General features: G+C 40.7%; 1 protein-coding gene across 1 annotated transcript in view; it reads right to left on the bottom strand.

Moving 5' to 3' along the window:
- The window catches only part of Vps4b (vacuolar protein sorting 4 homolog B), a 29,184-nt gene extending 7,787 nt beyond the window's left edge, over positions 1–21,397 (bottom strand). Inside the window, exons 1-8 of the mRNA XM_051147208.1 lie at positions 21,137–21,397; positions 14,472–14,583; positions 12,513–12,669; positions 9,639–9,706; positions 4,423–4,542; positions 2,269–2,425; positions 1,778–1,926; positions 761–842 (exon numbers count right to left, since the gene is read on the bottom strand). Of these exons, the coding sequence (XP_051003165.1) occupies positions 761–842; positions 1,778–1,926; positions 2,269–2,425; positions 4,423–4,542; positions 9,639–9,706; positions 12,513–12,669; positions 14,472–14,583; positions 21,137–21,163 (872 nt within the window). The 5' untranslated portion in view covers positions 21,164–21,397. The remainder of the gene's footprint in view (positions 1–760; positions 843–1,777; positions 1,927–2,268; positions 2,426–4,422; positions 4,543–9,638; positions 9,707–12,512; positions 12,670–14,471; positions 14,584–21,136) is intronic.
- Positions 21,398–23,851: the final 2,454 nt, after the last annotated feature.

The following is a 23,851-nucleotide window of genomic DNA, read 5'->3' as shown; positions in this document are numbered from 1 at the left end:
CTCTTTTTATCATGCCGTTAAACAATGCCTTAGGGAGCTATAGAGCTGTAGACTCGAGATACTGCTCCTACAGCTGACGTTGCATCTTCACCTTGAAAACAAAACAAAACCCAGACAGAGAGAGTTCTGTTTATTTTAAACAGGGTTTCATGTAGTCGGAGCTGGTTGGGACATGTTACATAGGTGAGAATAACCTTGAGTTCTTGGTTCTCCTCCTACCTTCTCCCAAGTGCTAGGATTTTGGGTGATTGCCACTTTGCCCAGTATGAAAAATAAGTCTTTCTTTTTTTTTTGAACTAAAAATCTGTCTTCCTAGGCAAGCATGGTAGCTCATGCCTGTAATCCTACCACACAGAAGGTTGTTCTGGGTTGGAACTAACCTGAGCTACAGAGTAAGGAGCAAGAGCAAATCATTTTGCAAAACTTTATATGAAGGATTTTCACTGATATATAGAACTGTTTTTGTCAATTTTGAAGCATTATTCCTCCTACACTTACTCAAAACCAAAGTTAAAGCAAGGCACCAAGCAATGTCCTTCCCAAACTGGAAGCTTCCAGTACAGAGTGCTTATTTTCATTATAGCAGGCAAACAATAAGCAATGCCATTCCTTGTCCCCAACACAAGGGGACAAAGAACATGAGAGTCATTAATTTATTTTTTTTTAAAGCTATCAGAGTAAATTCTTATAAAGGAAAGGGAAAGTATCATTTATTGCTACACCTGTGGTTAGAAATAAAATGTTTATTTGTTCATCATACCTTCGCCTAATGGCAGAATCCAGAACCCAGGGTATATTTGTAGCTCCCAGAACCAAAATACCATCATTGTCCACACCAACTCCTGAATGAAAATAGGTAATATTTTAAATAATAATCTGATGCTTTAAAAAAAAAAGTCACTGGTGTATACTCTACAAATAATAGTGTTATATAAGGACAAGTTCAAAGAAGTCAGGGAGGCATCTGGAGCACACTCCCCAACGTCCCGTCCCTCCCCGTCGCATGAGCCCCTTTTGCTCCCCGAGGCAGTTCATTTTACTTTCATGGCATACAGACACATGTAAGTTTACATTTCTCATCATATCTAGAAACCACAAATAAAAACATTTTTGATATTTGTCTGAGACTGACTTATTTTTCTTAATATGATTATCTCTAGTTATATCAATTTTCTGCAAATCATCCAATTTCATTCTTTTCAGCTAAAACAAAAATTCCAAAACTCCATTAGTGTACCCCTCCCTCTCTCTCTTCCTGTGCCGTTTATATGTTACATTAAGAAAGGTAGTGCTTTACATAACACTAAAGTGCTTCATCTTCATCGTCACAAAAACTGTAACCAACCAATAACCACATTGCTCAATTATCAGTCAAATCATCCAAAAAAGAAAATCCCCTTATTTACAGACAAATATTATTAATATTCCTTTCAGGATATGCTTTCATGAAGCTCCTGGTAAATGAGTACTGACACGGATCTCTTTACTAATAATATCTGTGAATCTTATAAGATAATTAAAAGAAGAAAAAGATACACTCATGCAGGGAGTGATGGTGCAGGCCTCAGTGCTTGGGAGGCAGAGACAGGGGGATCTCTGGGGCTAGCTTGATCTATGTCGGAAGTTCAAGGCCAGCCAGGGCTACACAGTAAGAATCTGTCTCAACAAAAATAATAAAGGAAATGGTAATTTTTTAGAGAAATTCTGCTTAAACTCTTTCCCCACTAATGGTTAAAGAAGAGTCAGAAACTCTGCTAAAAACCTACAGTAATACTACCTTGCATCTGAACCAGGAATTCAGTCTTAATTCTCCGTGCAGCTTCACTCTCATTTTCACTTCTTGAACCACACAGAGAGTCAATCTCATCAATGAAGATGATGGAAGGCTTGTTCTCTCTGGCAAGCTGGAATAAATTCTTAACCAGTCTAAGAGAAAGAATAAATAAAGCTCGTAGTTTCTAAAGTGTTCAAAAGGGCCACAACAAGGCAATATACCAATACTCTAATAACCATAAACCCTAAAGGCCTAATCACACCCCTGGGGTAGAGAGTGATAAATAACTAGATAATTCTCACACACACACACACACACACACACACTAGCTTTTTTACTATTTAATAAACTCCCAGCTAGGTACTGAGCTTGACCGAGAAAGGAACATCTATTGTTATAGTCCTTCTCTGAATTTTTAGTAATGGTATATGAAATGTACTAACCCATAGACTGTGCCTCCAGGGACAAAGTAAAACTTTCAGTGCACCACTTACTTTTCACTTTCCCCCAGCCACTTAGAAACAAGGTCAGAGGATGATATTGAGAAAAATGTTGAGTTGTTTGCTTCTGTTGCCACAGCTTTGGCTAAATAGGATTTTCCTGTTCCTGGTGGCCCAAATAATAGGATTCCTCGCCAAGGTGTCCTCTTTCCTATAAGATGCATTAGAAAAATAACATGAGACTTCCTAGACTACTCATTGCACTTACTGACATTAGCCACACTTTACTGTAAGAAAGTTTTCATTTGAAAGCTATCAGGAAGAATAAACAGAGGAAATTCATTTATGGAAACCACAATGTGTGAGACAGACAGACAGACAGACAGACAGACAAGACTCTCTCCCCAGGAACAGAAAGTTCAGTTAAACGGTACTGCTCAACACTAGAATAATGCAGGGAAAACAGAGCAGCCACAGAGCAGGGGCAGCTGCAAAGAACTGCTTCTAAACTGCTATCACCTGCGGAGGAATGACAAGGCCTGACACTCAGTCAAGAGGACCTGTGAGTTCTAGCAAGTTCCTGGTTGACCAGGAAGCACAGGCTAGTGCTACCATCAGCAGCTTCAATGGCTGGGTAATTATGAGAGCTATTACTGTGAATCCTACTTCTGCTTAAATGAAACAAGGAAGGAAAAAAAAAAACCAACTTTTCATGCTTTAATTTGGCAAATCAGAAATCATAGTATTGCCTAAAACACAGAATTATAAAACATAAAGTTAAAATCTACATAAACTACAGATAGGTACTTAGTCTCTGGAGCAGAACCATCCCTATATGACTAATGCAAAACTAAGTAATATTATCTTGATTATAAAGGCTTGAATTGCAAGTACTTGACTTTCAGAGTTTAAGTAATTACTTGACTTCCTTTTCGTTTTCAAATGCACACAGCTGTAAGGCAGTGTTGCCCTGAGTGGGTACTCGGTGCACAGAATACTAGATGATAGGAAATGATTTTTAGGTACTATATACTTTTTATTTAAGTGATGACCTTTTAAATGTGTTTGACAGACACACAAAAAATTCATCATAGATAGTAAGTAGTTTTAAAAATATTTACAATCAAGTAAAAATAAGAAAATTTGAAGTTCAAATACAGGTAAAATCTATTCTGTTAGAAGAGGAATGGTCTCTAGGGAAGACACAGGCAGATGGGCAACTGCTGTGCTATCTGGAGCCTGAGGACCAGGACACAGGCACACTGACTTACAGGGTTCCACATCCTCTGTGTGTGTTTCCTGAGATTGGACTGTAAGCAGCATCCTGAAGCTACTAGGTAGGTGAGACGCGGCCCACAGTCTGCTGTATCTGCTGTCTGTGACATCACTGTTTGAACCTGTTCCATTTGCAGCCAACATCCCAAATGTGTTCACTACATGAACCAGCTTATTTTCAAAAGGAAACAACACCTGTGTTAGACTGTGGGCATAGACATATCGCAGGCACAAAAAGGGACACTGTGAAGGAACCGTTCAGCACAGAGCAGATGATTTACACTGCAACTAGAACCTAAGCTATCTCTAGGTGCTGGGGGTCAGCAAAGCTCTCTTCACAGAGTAAAGGAGGGCCTTCTTTGTCCCTAGAGGATGTGCATTTCTTCTGAGGCAGGTAAGTAATTCTTAACTCCTCTTTTTAAAAATTAGAAACACTTTGAAAGCTAACACATGACTACTGCAAATTCAGATAAAATTCAGAAGATAAAGGTCACCTATGATTATTCCCTAAGCAGTTACTAGCATTTAAAAGTCAATCTATTGATACTTACTTCTCAGCATACACACTTACTCAACAAATATGGAATCATGCTATATGTTTTTATAACTTGCTTTTTGATCTTTATAACAGATGTGGACATCTGTCAATAAATTATCATGTGGATTTAAATTATTGAGATAGATATATATATACACTATATTTTAATGAGTATGTAGCATTTTAAGGCCTGCTGGCTAACAATCACATCATTTTGCAATGTGTACTTACAAAGATAGCCATAAGCAGGAGTATCTTTGTGAGGATATATTTGCTGCATTTCTACATTTTAACTGTCACAACTCAAGATACTTCACGATATGGAGACACAAACTCACAACGCTCTACCCTGGTCACTGAGAGTTTTAAATAAAATTGTTTAGAAGCTACTTCACCTGTGAAAAGATGAGGGAATTTAATAGGCAGAATCACAGCCTCTTTAAGTGCTTCTTTGGCTCCTTCAAGACCAGCAACATCACTCCACTTCACATTTGGTCTCTCTATAACAATGGCACCTGCAAGATATTGGGTCACCTTTAAATCGACAAGACTAGCTCAGCACAGTTAGAAAGCAACCCTTAAAAACCACAGTGTAAAATTGTACAAGTTTTCAGTACTAAAATTTTTGAAGTAAGGCAATGCGGAAGCCATTAGAAATAAATCATTAGGAGGAAAGGGCTTAGGTGGGTGGCTGGATAGCTATGGATAGGACTCAATGCCTAAATTTCTGCTCCTTCATCAGTGAAGCTAAACTAGCACTACCTGGCCAAACCACAGACATGCTAGCACTGAGACCGGGTGACCCAGCAAGGATTAGAACTGTGTAATGGCTCTGGACAATCAATGCACTTCTTCAGGGCTGGTTTATGTTTTCTCTTGTTAATACTCTCCTTAGAGAATAGCAGAGAATATGCTTCAGTGATTTTAACAAAAGACAGAGGAGACATCGGAGGAAAGACTGAAGAGACGGAAATGAGAGAGGAGCAGATGATGGAAAAGACAAGTGTGTCCCTAAAGACCTGCAATTCTTTCTTGAGATTTGTCAAACTTCCTATCTGGCTTTTAAACAGAAGCATTAATTTTTTTTTTTTTAATTATTCACAGTTACTTAAAAGAATGATTTAGTTCCTCAGAGCAGTACATTCAAAAACTACAGTAACTGTTACAGTAAGAGTCCAAGAAAAACACCCTGTAATTTATTAGAAGAAACCTCTAGCTAGTTTTATTAAAAACTTTTCCAACTTTCTAGTGTATAGGACTGATTTACTACAGATCAAACAGTCTACTCTAGGATGAGAGCAGCCGCTCTGCTGGGGAGCGCTTCTATCAGCAGACTCAGCAGCAGCCATGTTCAAATGTGATGGTGCAGTCTGTAACCCCAGCTCTAGGATAGGACGGGGTGCAGAGACAGGAGGCTCCTGGAGCTCAGTGGCCACCAGCTAAGCTAAACTGATGAACTCCAGGTTAAGTAACAGAGCTTGCTTCAAAAACTAAGGTAGCGTGATCTAGGAAGATACTTTAAAGTCAACACACACACACACACATACACACACACACACACACACACACACACACACACACACACACGACAGGAAGTTGTTTAAACAGGACACAGACTCCTCTATTTACATAATCACGGATCATGAAATTACTTTTTAATTTCTTCTTTCTAAGAAATACACTTATGATTCTAAGCCTATACTTGGTAGCTTAACCTTCCGAAAGTATAAAAATCTTTAGTTACTAGACTAAAATAAAACCATAGTATTGTATCATAACATTTGGTTTAGTACAAGAAGTCAATGTGCATGGTTTATGTTCCATTGATCAGTAAACAAAGTACCTACACCACATGATAAGGCTTCATTTATTAAATGAAAGTAAAGTCACTTTGTCCATGGACGTCATCTGGCTAACTTGAGATTTTCGTGGAATTTAAAAACCATGACAAGCTGGAGACACAGCTCAGTTGGTAAGTGCTTACCAAACAAGAATGGAGAACTGGAGCTTGGATTCCCAGCATCTACGGACATGCCAGGTGGGTGGCTGTGCTGACCTGCATGTGCTGCTGTCTGCAATAAGCATCTAGCTAACTAGCCTAGCTGCACTGGTGAGCCCTGAGTTCAGGGAGACTCCACCTCGATACCTAAGACAGAGAACGATCTACAAGCCAACGGGCACAACCACTGACTTCTATACACACCCCTCCCAACATGCCACAAACAGTAAAACACAGGAACACATGCGTACCCCCACTCCCTGCCACCACCCCCACACCAAGCATGCGTAATAGATAGATTTCCTCTTTCGTAAAGGCAGGGTTCCCCTATGCAGCTCTGGCAGTTTGGAACTCACTATGTGGTTCACGGTGGCCTTGAAACTCAGAGATCTACCTGCCTCTCCCTCGAAAGTGCTGTAGAATTAAAGACATGTACCATCATGTTCAACTTATTTCCACATTTAACTAATATTTTTATTAAAATTTAACAGTGACTTTGCACTATTAATGAAAAGTTAATTCCTCGATAAGACTAAAGTTTATAAAACTAGAAAGGCAAAGTAAGATTACTAAAAAACCATAGCTGATTATATGTCAAAGAATATACATATACTTTTATCATACTGTGTATTATATTTAAATATTATTTGGGGGCTAGTAAGATGGCTCGGTGGATAAAGGCACTTGCTGCCAAGCCTGTGGATCCATGTTTGGTCCCCAAATCTTCATGGAAACACAGAACTGATTCCTGAAAGTTGTCCTCTGACTTTCTCATATATGTGTGCATGGGTGTGAGACACACACACACACACACACAAACACAAAGTAAATGCAAAAAAATTAAAGTCAAATAGATAATTTAGCATTATAAATCCCTGAACTAGCTAACAGAATTGGTTAACCTTAACTAACAGAAAATTCCAACCGCAATCTATTTTTAATCCTAACAATAATATACTAAATCCCATAACTTAAAATAGAAGTAAAATATTAAAATATTATTTCAGGAGTAAAAATCATTTAAAAATGATAATGCACATATGAGTATGTAGGTGTGCAGTCACACGCGTGTACTGTGTGGAGCTGGAGGAGAAGTGCAGGTTCACTCTTCAGGAGCCTTCCGCCTTGTTTACGAGACGGAGCTCACCAGGCAGGCTAGGCTGGCGGCACGCTAGAGGGATCTACTAGATGCCCCTCCCCAGCAGTAGGATGACATGGATAGATGCCACCATGTCTGGCTTTTGTCTCCCATCCAAGTACTAAGCAGGCCCGACCTGCTTGGCTTCAGATCAGACGAGGTGGGGCATGTTCAGGGAGGTATGGCTGTGAGGCCTATGTGGCTTCTGTATGTGAGTGCTGGGGCTTGAACGCAGGGTCTCATGCTTGTGTGGCAGGCATTTTAGTGACTAAGCTATCTTGCCAATCAGAACAAATAAAAAGATAATAATTCATTAACAAACCATTAAACTGAAGGACAGAAAAACCAGGCATGGTGGCACGTATCTCTAATCACAGCACTTGGGAGGCTGGAGGTAGAAGGATCAGAAATTCCAGGCCATTCTCAGCTATAGAAAGTTTAAGTCTACCCTGGCCTATGTGAGACACTGTTTAAAAAAATGAGAACGAAAGGGAAGGGGAGGGGAGGGGAGGGAGAGAGGGATAGAGACAGATAGACACAGACAAAGACACACACACACACAGACACACACAGGGAGAGGGAGAAAGAGAAAGACCTCATAGAAAGGCTAAAGCTCCACTTACAGTCCATTTCATTATTAGATTCCAAAGCTTTCTACAGTTAAATGTTGTCTTTGGATTTACAATTGATAGGAACTTATAAAATATCTGTTAAAAACTCTACTTTTCAAAATCTAATATATGATCTACTTTTCATTTGGGGTAAGGAAATGGATAGGAGAAACCAAACTCAAAACAGCAAGGCAGCGAGAAAGCAGCTTCTTGCCTTACAGCTTAAAAAGTCTACTTGGTGAACTTGTCAGACAGTGTGTACAGTGAGTACCACTTCAGGATGGGCGGTACAGCAAAGTGAACTCAAAGTTGCCCTGAGACTACATCCATTTGTCACAAAAGCATAAGGAGCCGCTGCCGCTGCCGCCGCCGCCGCCGCCGCCGCCACCACCACCACCACCACCATAAACCGTATTGTCAGGGGATGGGGAAATGGATCAACATTAAGAGTGCATAATGATCTTCCAGAGAAAGCAAATTTGGATCCCAGAACCCATCTCAGGCAATTTAAACTGTAGATACTACCAGCTCCAGAGAGATCTGACGCCCTCTTCTGGCCTCTGTGGGCATCCACACACATGCTGCATACACTCACACACATGCATCATACATTCACACACATGCAGCATACACTCTCACGTAAGTAAAAACAAAATAATAAATCTAAAAAATAATAAAGATAAGAAAAGCCTCTGCTCTCTAGCCTCATTAGTTATACATGTTTCAATGTACTAGGTTTACAGTGTTTTCCTATATATCCCAGTGGGTTGGTAAGACAGAAATATTGGCAAAGGAAAGGACTACAGCAAGATTAAAGGTCGAAGACACACACACACACACACACACACACACACACCTGTCTCTGCACATATGTACACACAAATGTGTATGTGTGAACAGCACACACTCACACACAAACTCAATCTCACTACTGAGTAAGCAGACCGGGCCTCAAAATCGGAATCCTTTCTAGATAAATACTTTGTTAAGTAAGACTCAAAGGCATGAATACGTACTACCACTGATTAAGTATAATGCTTAACTGAAAAGCCATCAGCTAACACACAAAAGAACACTCATGTCTCAACAATTGGAAACCAGCAGTTGTGTGGATGCTTTTTTGGATATCCTGTGCTAGCATTCATTAGGCCTCTAGAATTTACTAAGATCTTTTTGCATTGTCTTGGTTTCCTTTCCCTAAAAGAAAGGCCTATTTCAAGATGGGGACTCAGATTCTGAGAGGCTGGGGAACTTGCCCACAATTAGAAAACCTGTAAGTAGCAGGCGTCGGAGTGCATTCCAGATCTGGATCTGCACCACTCCATCGTGCCACTGTACTGTAGGATAGCAGAATCAAAGGGTCTTGACATGTGTAGCAGATAAGAAGAAAAAAGAAACCATAATAAAATAAGCCTATCCGAGAACACCAGGAAGTGCAGGGAGAGAACAGGGAGAAAATGAAGCAAATCAGCTGCAGCAGAGTCAGCCATTCCTACTCCGCTCTGTTCCTTGGGCCTTGCTATGTACTAATAGTGTCATGCAACCTATTTTACAAGGGGCAAATATAAATGAAAAAGAGTAACTGCTGGCAGCCTTTTAAAGGCAAATATAAAAACAAACCATATTTTTTTAATGCACTAAAATTTTTGAACTAAAACAATGTCTTTTAAATCAATTTAAAAATCAGAAATTTAAAAATCATTGAGAGTAAACCCTCGTCTGGAACCAAGCCAGTATGTGACCCACCAGCAACTACAGACATTTTTTTGAAACTCAATGAAATAGAGGGAAACAAACAGTCCAACCAGACAATCCATGAGTCTTTTCAATGAGATTGAATTTAAAAATGAAATCCAAAGTAACCTTGAAGTTGATTCTGCAGTTTCTTTTTTTCAGGATCATCAGATTCTGCTTCCCCATCACTGTCATTCCTAATGAAAAGAATTTAATATATGCAAAAGATCACTCAATGCTAATACACAATGCAAAAGTGAAGGAAAGATAACCTGAAATGTTTAAGCAAGAAAAGACATTGACATTAAAAATTATTTTTACTTAGGTGTTTCAAATGATGTTTTAAAAATATATTTAAGACAGGAAACAGACAAATAATCAATAGGAAACTTGTACTGGAAATGGACAAGGCGGGCTGAAGCAAGGAACAGCTCCATCCTTGTGACATACCTGTGCATGTATATATCCCTACAGGTGTATGCCCCACACTATTCCATGAAGGATTTAAAATAAAATACAGAAAGACTGTGAGCATCAGGACCAGGCAAAATATAGCCCAACAAGACTTTATGCTAGGAAGGAAAGGTATGATATATAATTATCTACAATATAACCATTAGCCTGAGGTTCCCAAGAACAGATAGCGCTTCCTAGTAAAAATCTTATGAATACAAAAAGCAAACAAACAAATTAACAAAAGGCCAAGCCACCTGAGCTGGTTAACTTTTGCCAACTTGACACAAACCTAGACTACACACGAGGAAGGAATCTGAGAAACTGCCTCCATCACACTGGATTGTGGTCTTATCTGTATGGCACTGTCTTGATTACTAATTAATGTAGGAGGGCCCAGCCCACTGTGGGCAGTGCCATCCCTAGGCAGGCTGGCTTGGGCTACATGAGAAAGATGGCTGAGCAAATGAGCAAAGAAAGCATGCCAGTAAGCAGCACCCCTCCAACAGTCTCTGCTTCAGGCTCCTGCCTTGCGCCCCTGCTGCCTTTGCTCCCTCCGGTGGTGAAGTATACCCTCTAACCAAAACTGAACCCTTTCTCCCACACTGCTTTTGCTCATGGCAGTTTAGCACAGCTATGATAAGCAAACTAGAACAGAATTGTTTCTTCCCATCTAGGGATTTACATTGAGGAGATAATTTTAAAAGTTCACTACGAGGACAGTCACTTCTATAGTACAACCGTGAAAGAAGAACGGAAATAATTTTTGTTCAATTATAGAGATTAGCTTGTGACAAAATACACTACAGCTTTTAAAAACAATGTTGTAGAAACATTTAATGGAAAAACTTGTTCCTGTTACATTGTTGGGTGAAAAGGTGATACAGAGAAGAAAAGTCTTACCAACTTTTAGATTTTGAAAAACTTGACAGGACTTGTGACAGGGTGGGAAAGCCTTGGTTATTTATAGTATGGCAGTGTTATGGATGAAGTAACTATTGAGTGCTGAGCCAGTGACACTCCAATCTCCTGTTCAAGCTTTCTCACGCTGTAAAGATAATTTAAAACAAACTGCTCTTTGTAGGCTCTCTTCATCCTCATCAGCCTTGAGCTCTTCCAAGGTGAGGGTTGCATGTATGAACAATAAATCTTCAGATGCAACCATTGGTTTGCCCTGAGGAAACTGACGGTAGAGGTCTTACTGTGTATTTCTGAGCCCTAGTGATGTTTGGAGAGGGAGGTGGCAACAGCAAGATCTCTCCAGAACATAAAATACCACAGGCATGAACTCACAACTGAATGTCCCCATACGGGATCCTGGGTATTTTCTACCACTGATAGGAACCTAAGTCTGATTTTCTATCCTCAAAATTCTTTAAGATAATCCATATAAGAACCACACTCCTTTTAAGTAAATCAGCCATAGTGAGTTCTGCTGCTGGTAAGAAAGATTGTTATTTGGTATAGAAGAAAGTCTGGCTCTCCCTTGTGAGGTGGCCACTGCAGAGCAGATAACTACAGGGTCCTCAGTAACACTCCATGTGTCTCTGCTGGAAGAGACAGCTGTGAGATGTGGAGGCCCTCTGTGCTCATGATAAATTGAATTCTTCCTTACACGTGTGCAAACACTATGAAATACTCTTGGCATGCCACAGAAACTCTGTTCCCTAACCATATCTTACCAAGAATGTGAAACTCTGAGCCTATAATTTTCTTCAAACTCTGACACACAGTTTAAGGAAGTCAACTCTAATTTTTTATGCCTCTCCAGTCCTTAAAATAGGCAATGCCTACCATCAACAAACACAGGAGGGGAGCATTGCCTGAAGAGCTCCATCCCTACTTCCTTCATGACTTTGGGCATTATCCAAGACACTAGTACCTTGCAGAACATGGACTGTGAGTGCCACAACTCCAGAGCTCACAGACTCACAGTGCTTCAGATGCAGGCAGGCCACACGGACCCAGGACCTCCTTGTTCCTAACATGTCATCTAGAACCATGCCGAGCAAATCTAGTATGTTCTCCCTGCTTGACAGAGCATCTACGAAGACACTCAGACACTAGAGTTCACTGCTTCAAAAAGTATGCTGTTGCTTTCTTCATAACGACAGAACGCAAATCCACAATAAAACAAACTTCCCATAAAGTAGAAGTTACTGGAGTTCATTTTCCTTTTGTCCAGGTCAGATTTAACTCACAGATCACTCCTACATTGGTCTTACTGACAGCCAGGACAGCGTGAAAGTGCATTAAGCACAGACCAGCAAACCTTGGTCTTTGAAAGGCTCGGTGATAAATATTTCAGATTTCATGGCCACACAATCTCCACTGTAACCACTCACCTCTGCTGTTACAAGACACAAGCTGCCTGAGATGACAGTATATACACGGATGTACAAGGCTGTGTCTCAATAAAGCTTAATGAGGCAATAAATCCACTCTGGCCCATAAATTATGGCTGGAAATTACCTGGGTTAGACAAAAGAATGCTATTTCACAAATGAAAAGTTACAAGGTGTGAAATCTAACACTTTATGGAATACATACCCCTTCTCATCAACTGGACCTGACTGCTCCTCTTTAACAGGCTTCTGTGGTTTCTTCTCCTTTTTTTTCAGATACTCCTTTAGTTTTTCTGCTCTATCAAGATATTCTGTACATTTGGCCCTGATATTTTGCTTGGCTTTATCACCTTGTGTTTCATCTGTAGAAGGGGATGAGACACCGATTCATTAGTTATTTGTTATAGTTTGATATGCAATGTCCCCACAGACTCCTATACCCAAACACTTGGTCCACAGTGGGGGTGTTTCGGAGGTAGAGCCTTGCTGGAAGAAATGTCACTGGGGTGGGCGCTGAGGTTTTATGACCTGGCTCTGCTCCCTATGGTCTAGTTTCCCATGTGTTGATGAGCTATGATTGGCTAGCTTCCTGACTCTTGCTGCCATGTCTTCCATGCGACAGCCGGCTGGATCCCCTCTGGAACTGTATATAAGCAAAAGAACACCTTTGTTCTCTAACTTGCTTTCTTTCAGGGTATTCAGAGAAAAGTTCAAACTTAGGTATCTTCTTTTAACCAGAATGTCTGGTTGGAGAAGGGAGGAAAAAGCATCTCTAAATCATTGTATCCAATATTATCACTCCCTTTCTATTCCTTTCCACTCAGGGTTGGAAGCCAACAGCGGGTGTGAGTTAAAAAAACAAAACAAAACAAAACAAATAACTCAGAGCAAAATAGTACATATGTTAAGTTAATGTTATGTAATAATAAAGTAACAGTCTATAGGTTCCAAATTCTTTCCATAACAGTTTGTAGATAGCTAAAAAGGATCGCACATAAAACCAATCACAAGAGACAGCAGGCAGCTCTGTATGTAAAGTAGTGATCACTAACGGCTGCGAAAGAGGAATAGAAAAGTGGAAGCTGGGGCTGGCAAGATGGCTCATTGGTTAAGACCACAGGCTGCTCTTCCTCAGGACCATAGTTCAGTTTCCACTGGGTCATGCCTGCATATAAGTCCAGTTCCAAGGGATCCAACACCCCAAACTGACATACTTGCAGTCAAAGCATCAATGTGTGCACGCACGCGCACGCACACACACACACACCTCTGAAGGAAAAAAAAAAAACTCTTTAAAATAGAGAAAAGAAGAAAAAAATGGAAGCTGGATTAGCTCTCTGTGTGCATTTTATAAATATGTTAATAGATATAATTAGCACAAGTGAATAAGAATCTTAAGATATAAAAGATGATCAGAAGTAAAGCAGTAGTAATTATTTCCATTAACATCTTTGTCTGCTTTATTTCAAAGTATACACAGTGATGGGAATTGTATACATTATGTGGACAACACCAACATAGTAATTTTATCACATAAAAGCTTCTATCATCGCTATTTTGAAACATGGACTTCGACAAGACTAGCAACGCATAGGATTATCCTCATGTCTCTTATGTGTTATATTTCATTCTCTGTTTTACTTTAACATATATATCTACTGCCCTACAATTAAATGGGAAAGTTCAAACTACAACTTCAGATAATCCAGTGGCACTAAGTGTAAGATTGGTGATGGATCTTACAGGTTTTCCTGCACTTGTTTCTCAGTGTTGAATCTCTAGTTCCCAGAATAGAGCCTGGCACATGACAACCATCAAATACGCATTTGTAAAATACAATTAATACCTCCCACCCTATTTTTACCACAAATCATTCTCAACATATGTTGAGGAAATTATTACATTCAAATAATATAATCTGGATAGGTAATTATAAAATAAAGTTATCTCTATTGAGCGCACAATGAAATACTGGCTGTATACAGTAGTAACTATAACAGCTGTCACATTTGTTAACAGGATTCAAAAGTTAGGAGAAAGGAGTTTCTTTTTAATGGGTGGATTAGATCTTTAGAATTCTCTTGGCTTTGTATTTCAACTTTTATGAATCTAACAATTTTTCCCTTTTAGTGTAAAAGTTTAAATAAAACAAAACATGTCTTACATTTAATAACATGGAGAAAATACTGAACAGCGTGTTGGTAGAGCTGAAGAGCTTCCTCATAGTTGCCAGTCTTGTCTTCCTGCGCGGCTTTGCTTGCAAGATCTATTGCTTTCTGTGTGAGGAGGAAACATAAACTTAAAATGAAAGCATCAATCCTAAGTTTGAGGCAGACTATGCCCCCAACACATATAATGGGGAGCAGAGAGATTAAAAAGGAACGGTAAGGGAAAGTCTCAAAGAGTGAAGTAAGGTTGGACTGGAGACATGGCTCAGGGGTTAAGGGACCTAGCTAGTCTTCTAGGCACTGGGGCTCAATTCTCAGCACCCACATGTCAGATCACAAAGGTCTGTAGCTCCAATTCAGGGGATCTGACACCCTCTTCTGGCCGCCGTGGGCACCAGGCAGACATACACAGGCAGAACACCTATATACATAAAGTAAACTTAAAGCATTTGCAAAAACTTAGAGCTGCTTTGCCTAACGTATAAACAGAATGCAAGACATAAAATCCCCTATGGAACAATGGAATATGAAGAAGACTCTAAATGTTCCTAAAACTATACTGAGCAAAAACATTTTTTAAAAAAGTATCACTTCAAAGAATACTAAAATATTATTAAAATAATATTAAAAAATTTAGGAATGTGAAAAGTATTTATGAGGAGCATTTTTTTTGATGATTTGATAAAAATTGATTTTCTACCTTTTCACCAAAGACTGGGATGGGAAGAGATGTACAGATTAAAAAAAGAAGATCTTGCCAGAAATAGAACCATACAAATATAGCCAAGCAACTACTTAAAAGTATACAGAAACAAGTCATAAATGAAAAAGCAGGCTTTTAAAATGGTATTATAGTAAGTGGACACCCATGAGGGAAAAAAAACAAAACAAGAAAAAAAAAAAAAAAAAAAAAAAAAAAAAAAAAAAAAAAAAAAAGAATCTTAACTTAAATCCCAAGTGTCCAGCAAAAACTAACTCAAATATAAAACTTTCAGAAAACAAAAAACAAAAATGTTCTTATCTTAGACTTAATATCAAAAGTACAATGAATAAAATGAAGATATTAACCTGGAGCATATCAATTCAAAACATTTGTTCTCTGAAAGAGTCTAATGAAATGATGAAAGGGCATAGTTGAGACTCGGAGAAATACTATGAAACATCAGACAAAAGAGAAACATCTACTAGGACACACAAAAGGATCCTGAAGACATCACAGCTTAAAAAGAATCCATTAATGTGCCAGTAAGATGGCTCATCGGATAATGCTATCCAGCCTAACTGATTCCAGAGACTCACAAGCATAGAACAGAACCAATCCTTGCAAGCTGCTTCCCCACTCCCCCACGCCCAGTTAACCAATGGGGATCATACATTTCACCAATGAGATGATACCATCATTTGAATATTGCAAATTAAAACCACAATGAAGAATAGCCACACCTATTACAATGGCTAAAAGAAAAAACGGTGCCAATATTAATGCTGGTAAGGATGCCGAGAATGTATAATGCTTTAGAGTTTTGGAAAACTGGCTTTTACTTAGAGAAAAAAATATGTAACTAATAGATAAACAAGCAACGGCACTCCTAGACACTCACCCAAAGAAAGAGTTGTGTTCATGCAAAAGCTTGTACATGAATGAATGTTCCAGACAGCCTTCAATGGTTTCATGGCTAAACAGTTATATAAATAACACAAAGCACTAGTCAGCAATCAAAAGGGGTGGACTATTGCTAGATACAGAAGATTTGGCTGAATCTTGAGCCTATTACGTAGATTGCAAAAAGCCAATGCTAATGGTTGCATATTATATGACTCCATTTATATAATGTTATAAAATATCAAAGTCAGAGGCGGGAAGGGATGAATTCTACCAGGGAACTGGAATGTGAGCAGAAGAGGACACAGAGGTCAAGTCTGGACTTCAAAGCAGCATGAGGGTCCCTGTGGAACTGCTCTAGAGTGCAATGTCTACTCATTTGGTGATTACATGTTTAGTTTTGGAAACTGCACAACCTATACTATCCCCAAACTGCACAGAAACACACAAAAAAGCACGAGTCAAACTGGGGGATGAGTAAGAGCTGCAGAACGTGTCAACACCAATATCCTCAGGTGACACTGCACCAGTTTTACAACACGCAACTGGGGGGAGGGTATACTGTTCCTCATATCACTTCTTAAAACTGCATGTTATCTCAAAATAAAACTTTTTATTGGGTTTCTCTGTGTAGCCCTGGTTGTCCTGGAACTCACTCTGTAGACCAGCCTGGCCTTGAACTCAGAGATATACCTGCCTCCTCCAGGCGTTCAAAATAAAACTTTGATTAGGCTTTGTAATTTAGGGGATGCAGAGGATGTCTTAGGGGTTAAGAACACTGGCAGATCTTCCAGAGGACCTGGGTTCAGTTCCTAACACCTGCATGATAGCTCACAATCATCTATAACTTCATTTCCAGGAGATCCAATGCCCTTTTCTAACCTCCATGAGCATTCAGAACACACACAAAACAGATACAATGCAGGCAAAATAGCCATACACATAAAATACAATAAATTGTAATTTAAAATATACATGGACATTTTGAAATAAAGAACAAACATGAACATTCCAATGGGGAGAGGGTGCAGGCATGGGGCTGGTGCGATGGCACAGTGGGTAAGGATGCATCCCAACAAGACTGCCGACTTGAGTTTGATTCCTGGGAATCCTACAATAGAAAATGAGAGCGAACTCCTCAAAGTTGTCCTCTGATCTCCCCACACATGGTATGACACATGCTCGGACACATGCACACACCCCACTCAAACACAGTGTCTCTCCCACTAGAATATAAGCTCTGCAAAGTCAGGGCTTATGACTTCACTTCTGCATGCATCAGCAAAGGCTGGTTATATGACTGAGTGACTTCACTAACCCAGACTAGGTCGGCCAGGACCTAGCCACCAATATAAAGTTCTGGAGATCTGACATTATCGTCTTCTGAGTTGACTGTGGAGCACCATCCATCCTAGAAACCCCTAGGAAACAGCATCTGGGCAAAACAGTTCAAGCCTTTGCCTGTCTGGAAGCCATTTCCACCTTACCTTTGACATTTACTTCATCAGTGACATGCCACTGTTGGTTGGTTCCCTAAAGAAAAATATGTTTAAGCTCTATCTCAGATCCATAGATACAGCATTGCATTACTAACACACCAGCTCTCTTGGTCTCCTAGACTTCTCTCTAGCATCTCCTTCCCTCCACGAGGCATTCAGTTGGGTTTCTTATTCCTATCCCTCCTGCAATGTTGTCTCTTGGCTGCCTCAGCACATGCTCATCGAACGTCCTCTCTGCAGGCCTTTGCACTAGGAACAAACGCCCAAACAGCACCTCCTTTCTTGGTCTTCATGACACCTTAGCCACTGGCTGTACTGAGATTATTTGTCAGTGTCTTTGATATGCTTCAGTGTCCTTTTCTGCTGTTCTTGGTTTATATTTGTTTTCGCTCTCATTCTGTAAATTCTCCAAGATGAAACTCTTCGTGTCCACCTTGATGCCAACTCCCAAATCCTTTTTTCTGGTATATCCCCAAGCACATTATGTATCAAATACTCACTTGGCATTTCCATTGTTGCCACAAACATTTCAAAATTAGTTCAGAACTCAATTTCTTTTTTTCTCTCCATGCATTGCTTGTCTTATTATCTTCAGGACCAACTTATATCCATTCTGATAGAAAAGCCAGAGTTCTTGCAAAAAGCTGAAACTCTTCTTCTGTTTTAACTGAAGGCACAAACTAAACTATTCTCTTTCTTAAAATTTTCTTTGCACCAGCCCTTCTTGTGCATTTACAGTAGGAACCACCCTAATCCAGCTAGTCATCACTTTCCACCATACAGACCTGTCTTATAATCATACTGGCTACCAGTCAGATTTGTCTCTGTACAGATCAAAGTTGGGTTCTGAAACAGAAGGGTGAAAATGCCCCTCCGCTGTTCAAGGTTTTTTGTTTTTGTTTTTTTCCAAATAAATGTCCATTACAGTAGAATGAGGACCCACCACGGTGTATAGCTGACAAACTTCTGGTGACAACCTGTTTTGATTTATACTTCTTATACACTCATTTCCTGTCACATCAAACTGATGGTACAACCCAAACTAATTAAGGCTATGTCTGCCTGTAATATACATGCAAAAAAGACCCTATGCCACGCCTCCTTGTAAGCTCCAGTTTCCCAAGGCCTCAGTGCCAGTGTGCCCTCCTTGGTGCAACACACTCTCCAACACCAACCGGGCCCACACTGGATTTCTATGACTGCCTGTATATGGTTCCAATGGTTATACTGTGTTTCTGCTTTTATATAAGCCATTGAAGGCATGAAGACAGACAGACAGACAGACACACACACACACACACACACACACACACACACACACACACACGGGGATGAGAATATCATTTGGGGAATACCAGATTCCCCAAATCTTAGCACAGTTTTATAAGGACATTTGTGAATTTTACTTCACTTTACTTGGGGTTTTCTCTGTCAGCAAGGTTTTTACTACATTTCTGTACTTTTCTCTGCCTGGAAAATATTCACCATTCTTCTTCAAGTTGGCAGAATTTTGCAGTGAAAGAAAACCACAAGCTTCTAAGCACACAGACCTGGATTCAAAACTAACCCCAACACTAATTAACTGCATGTCTTTGGGCACACCACAGCCTCAAGAAGCTTGAGTTTCTAATACTGTGAAACTGGAGTAACATTCACCTTGAAGAGTTGTTCTGAGGATTCGATGAGATCACATCAAACACTGAGGCAGTTAGAGTTGGTGCTCATTTTATCTGAGATCACATCACTTCTCAGCAAAACACTTCTTATTTATCCTAGGAAGAATGAGCTACACCCTTCCTGGATGACATCCACATGAACTAATCTCTAATTCTGTATTTATTGAACTGGTTTTAAATTCTAGGGTTTTGCTGTTGTTTGTTTTTAGTTATTTATATCCTGCATTAGATTAAAAGCATCTATCTACAAAGATTTTTGCTTTGTTCCTTGGGAAAAATGACAATTTTGTTGCTGTTTTGTTTTTGAGATGGTTTCTCTATGTAGCCTTGGCGGTCCTGGACTCAATCACTGCCATCGCCCACCTCTGCCTCCCGAGCGCTGGGATTAAAGGCATGGGCCTGGCCATTTAACAGTTCTTCATCTAAATGTCCTTAGTTAGAAGCTGAAGAGGCTCCTGGAGAAAAGCACACTTGAATCAACCACTAGCACAACTGCAACTCAGCATCCTCATCCTTCTCACTCACACCCATCTTTTTAGTATTTGCCAGTCTCTACCTGGCTCACCCAAGGGCACCTGGCAATCCAATGCATTCCAGTTATAGAACCAAACTACAGTTGTGGACAAAAAAAGAGGAGTGCCACAAAGGAAATCATCTTTAGTATCTAAGGGAAAGTATCTACCAATCAACAGATCCATAAAACCAACCAAAATGTCCCTAAAGCCCCCCAAACCAAAACAACCCCCCAGCATTTCTGAATAGGGCTACGAAAATACAGAGCTACAGAAGCTTGTAGAAGAGACACACATGCACATCATCAGCAGACTTACTCTTAATCTTTAAAAATAAGTCATGCTTGCATTTAGACTCTATCAATGACAGCAAATATTCTTTCATAATCTTTTAGGTTGAATTTCAAGATAAGACCACCAGATAAGCTTCCATTCCCGTTCTTTGTGTGGAGAGGTCCCTGTTTAAACGGCCCTCCCTTGGGTGGAATTATTCATAATCAATCATCCTACTTGAAAAAAATAGGTTTACATTATCATTGTTACTTATACAAGACACTCAACAAATACCTATTTGACAAACTACCAGAAGGCCAAGATTGATGGGTATTTGGTTCTACTCTTTGGTTGCAAACTAAGAAACCTACAGGGCTAGAAGTCTTGGATACCAAGCCATATTAAAGACCCCACTGATGGAAGACAGTGAGACAAACAGTTGTCAACGAATGCTGTTCCAGGATGCAGCAATAGTCTTTTCCTGACAATAACTATCTTAAGAACGCAAAATTTACGTACAAAACACTGTTTTGTTTGTTTCTTGTTATGGTGAGGGTGGGAAAGTGAAGACACAGATTAAAATACTCCCTGATCTTAAATACTGTAATTTGGGAGGATATACATTAAAGACATATTCCTAATGAATTCATGGGCTGGCGTGGTGACTGGCTCCAACCTCTGGTTCTTGGGTTATTGTCATGTTTCTCTTCACTGGACGTCTGCAAGTCTTTGTTCATCAGCATAAGGAAACGGGAAGACCACCTTACTCTAAACTGGTCTAGAGTAGTGCTTTACCAAAAAATTACGCTTTTCCTTTCTTCTCGGTAGAGACTGGAGATCTTCCTGATTGGAAAGGGCGGCCCAATTCGGTCCCAACTCTGCTGTTTTGTTTTCCAATGTCACAAGCAAATCAAGAGCCCCACAGACCGTGAGGCCAGCCCATCTGGGAAGCGCCCCTGCTCCCACTTCGGGTCTGCGCGGCCCCGCCCTCCTCGGCCCGGGACAGGGGCGCGGCCGCTCCTCCGCTCCCCGCCCCCACCCCTTCCCGGCACCTTCCCGGGTCCGGCTCTTCCGAGGAAACCCGAGGGGCAGCGGTACCTGGAGGTTGCTGTTCGTGGACGCCATGGTGGAGATCCGAGGCGGGTCCTTGCGGAGGAAGGCGCGGCGGGGACAGACGGCAGCAGCGCCGTCGAGTCGCGATCCGCCGGAGGCTGGTGGCTCCGAGACCCCGAGCAACACCCCAGCTGTAGTGCTGTAAATCTACCAGGAACTCTACCAGCCCGCCGACCCTCCTAACCAAACTTCCGCAATTCCCAGCCCCTTAGGGCTCTGGTCCCGCCCTTAGCTCCAACACTTCCGCTTCGTCATCCGCGCACTCGAGCTAACCTGTCACCCAGGATGCGCTTCGCCACAAATCAGCTCTCGCGAAATGAGAACAGGAAGCGATGATGCGGAAGTCAGGCTAAAGGCCTGTGTGGGATTCTGGATAGAGCTACGGTGCAGGAAAAGGATGTTAAAAGTGCCGGGCGTGGTGGCAGTGCATGCCATTAATTCCAGCTCTCCGGAAGCCGACGCAGGCGGATTGCTGAGAGTTCGAGGCCAGCCTAGTCTATAAAATAAAGTCCAGGACAGCCAAAGCTACATAGAAAACCCCTGTCTCAAAAATAAATAAATAAATAAATAAATAAATAAATAAATAACAAGTGAGACGTGTTGTGTATTAACATTTAATTTTAATAAGCATACTGTTGCCGTTTAAGACGAAGCTGGGTGACAAATATATTGTAATAGTCTGTATTTGCAAGTTTTCTACAAACATTTCAAATAAGTTTTCCTTTTTGAAATTACTGCCATTCTTACATTCTAGCACAATAAAATTACTATTGTGTATATAAAGTGTACATGTCTTCACCCCAGTACCTACTAATTCCCGGTACTGGGAGGTACTCTGCACGCTACCTGAGGAGAAATGTTAATCATCAACCCAGCTACAAACCGTGGGATCTACGGTGGTGAACTGCCTGCAGATACGCTGGTGCAATCCTGGTACAAATGTGGGACTTAAGGCCCACTCCATGAGATGGAAAGCAAGCTTGGCATTGTTTGGGTGCCCATGACTTCACGCTGGCTAATCCATGGACTTGGGAGAAAACCAAATACTGTTGTTCTGATAAAGGAACACAGCAATAAAAATGACTCCCAACAACTTTCTGCTCCGCCCATAAATCAGTGTTTCACTCTCCAATCATCAAAGATGCTTCCTCTTGTAGTATATGGGACTAACACAGAGACTCACACTTGCACAATGCACAGATTACTGAGACCTTGAGCAGTCAGATCTAAATGAGCCGTTGTCATGACACCTCTCCCCTCAGGGCTCAGGGAGCTAGTCAAAAACGGAGGAAAGACAAGAGCCAGAGTAGTCTGATGGCTCCAAGGAACCAGGGGTTTCTAGACACAAAAGGACTGATGATCATAAACACTCACACTGGGCCAGTATGTACGGGGTTCAAGTCAGATGGGGGTCCCAGCACTGACAGGGAGTGGACACAGGCTCCCAGCTCCAACCAAGAAGCCACGTGTCCTTGACACCACTAGAAGGGAAAAATTAATTTTCTTCAATGAAGTCTCCTGGGGTATACAAACTGTACTTAAGAACAAGGCCCATGCCAGCAGTAGATGGCTCAAACAAACTCAACTTGTTTTGACTCATAGTTTTTGACTTTCTAACTTATACATATCTTTTGCCTAATACACACATATGTAAGACGTATATATGTATAAGGCAAAAAGTATGTCGTACCTATGCCTCATGCACACTTTTTGACTCATGCTGCTTTGAGTTTTTTTTCCTAACTTGTCTGTTGCCTATATACTGTAGCTTCTAATCTTGTGTTTTTACAGAGTGTGTATGTTTCCTTGTGTTCTTTTTTCTGCCTTTTTTCTTTCTAAAGTGAGAGAAAGCAGAACATGGGGGTGAGTGGATGGGGAGGTGGAAGGGAACTGGGAGGAGTTAGGGAATGGGAAATCATGATCAGGACATATCATATGGGCAAACTTTCAATATAAAATAAAACAGAAGTGGAAATGTTTACATGTATAAAGGTTTACAAAATGCTTCTGCATATATTTTTATCTTACTGAATTATGTGAGAAATGTGTCTGATTATTAGACACGAAGAAGCTCATTGAGTAATGAAGGAGACATGCTGCAGAGCTAGGCAATGAACTCAGGCCACTTATCCTCATGGGGTAACTGGGACAAACGAGGAGAGGCTGGATGCGCCAGGGCATTGGAGAGGAGGCTTATTCTGATCATGTGAATAAGGACGCCTTAGGGAAGGCATCTTAGATTCTTAGGTTGATTTCCAAAGACCAGGCCATTTCCCACTGCAATCCAAACAAGAATAAATGTGCCAATGAAAGCCATCCAACATGTTTATGGGAGGGTGGCATGCAGGAAGCAGAAAAACTGTGGAGAAAGAGTGGCAGGAAACAAAGGTAGAAGTGTTTTAGCAGGCACCGATGGGTGCTTAGGGATTTGTGTGTTAGATTTTTTTCCCCTGGAGGCAGTAGGGTTTATGGAAGCCCAGCATTGTTGGTCCTTCTAAAACTTCTTTCTGCTACAGTTGTGATTGGTGGAATATTGGCTTTATGAAGATGGATCTGAGTATCTATTGTAGAATGGACCAAGAGAAAGAAAGTAACAGGATAAAGTCACAGACATCTCCTGTCTACACTTTAGGAAAGTGGGCATACAGGCAACAGGATAGTCCTCATTCCTGGAGCATAGACCTTACTTCCTGCGTCACA

Source organism: Acomys russatus, chromosome 6 (assembly GCF_903995435.1).
Source record: "Acomys russatus chromosome 6, mAcoRus1.1, whole genome shotgun sequence".
Taxonomy (NCBI): Eukaryota; Metazoa; Chordata; class Mammalia; order Rodentia; family Muridae; genus Acomys; species Acomys russatus.
Note: the sequence above shows the minus strand (reverse complement) of the source record. Positions and strands in the feature narration are given on the sequence as shown.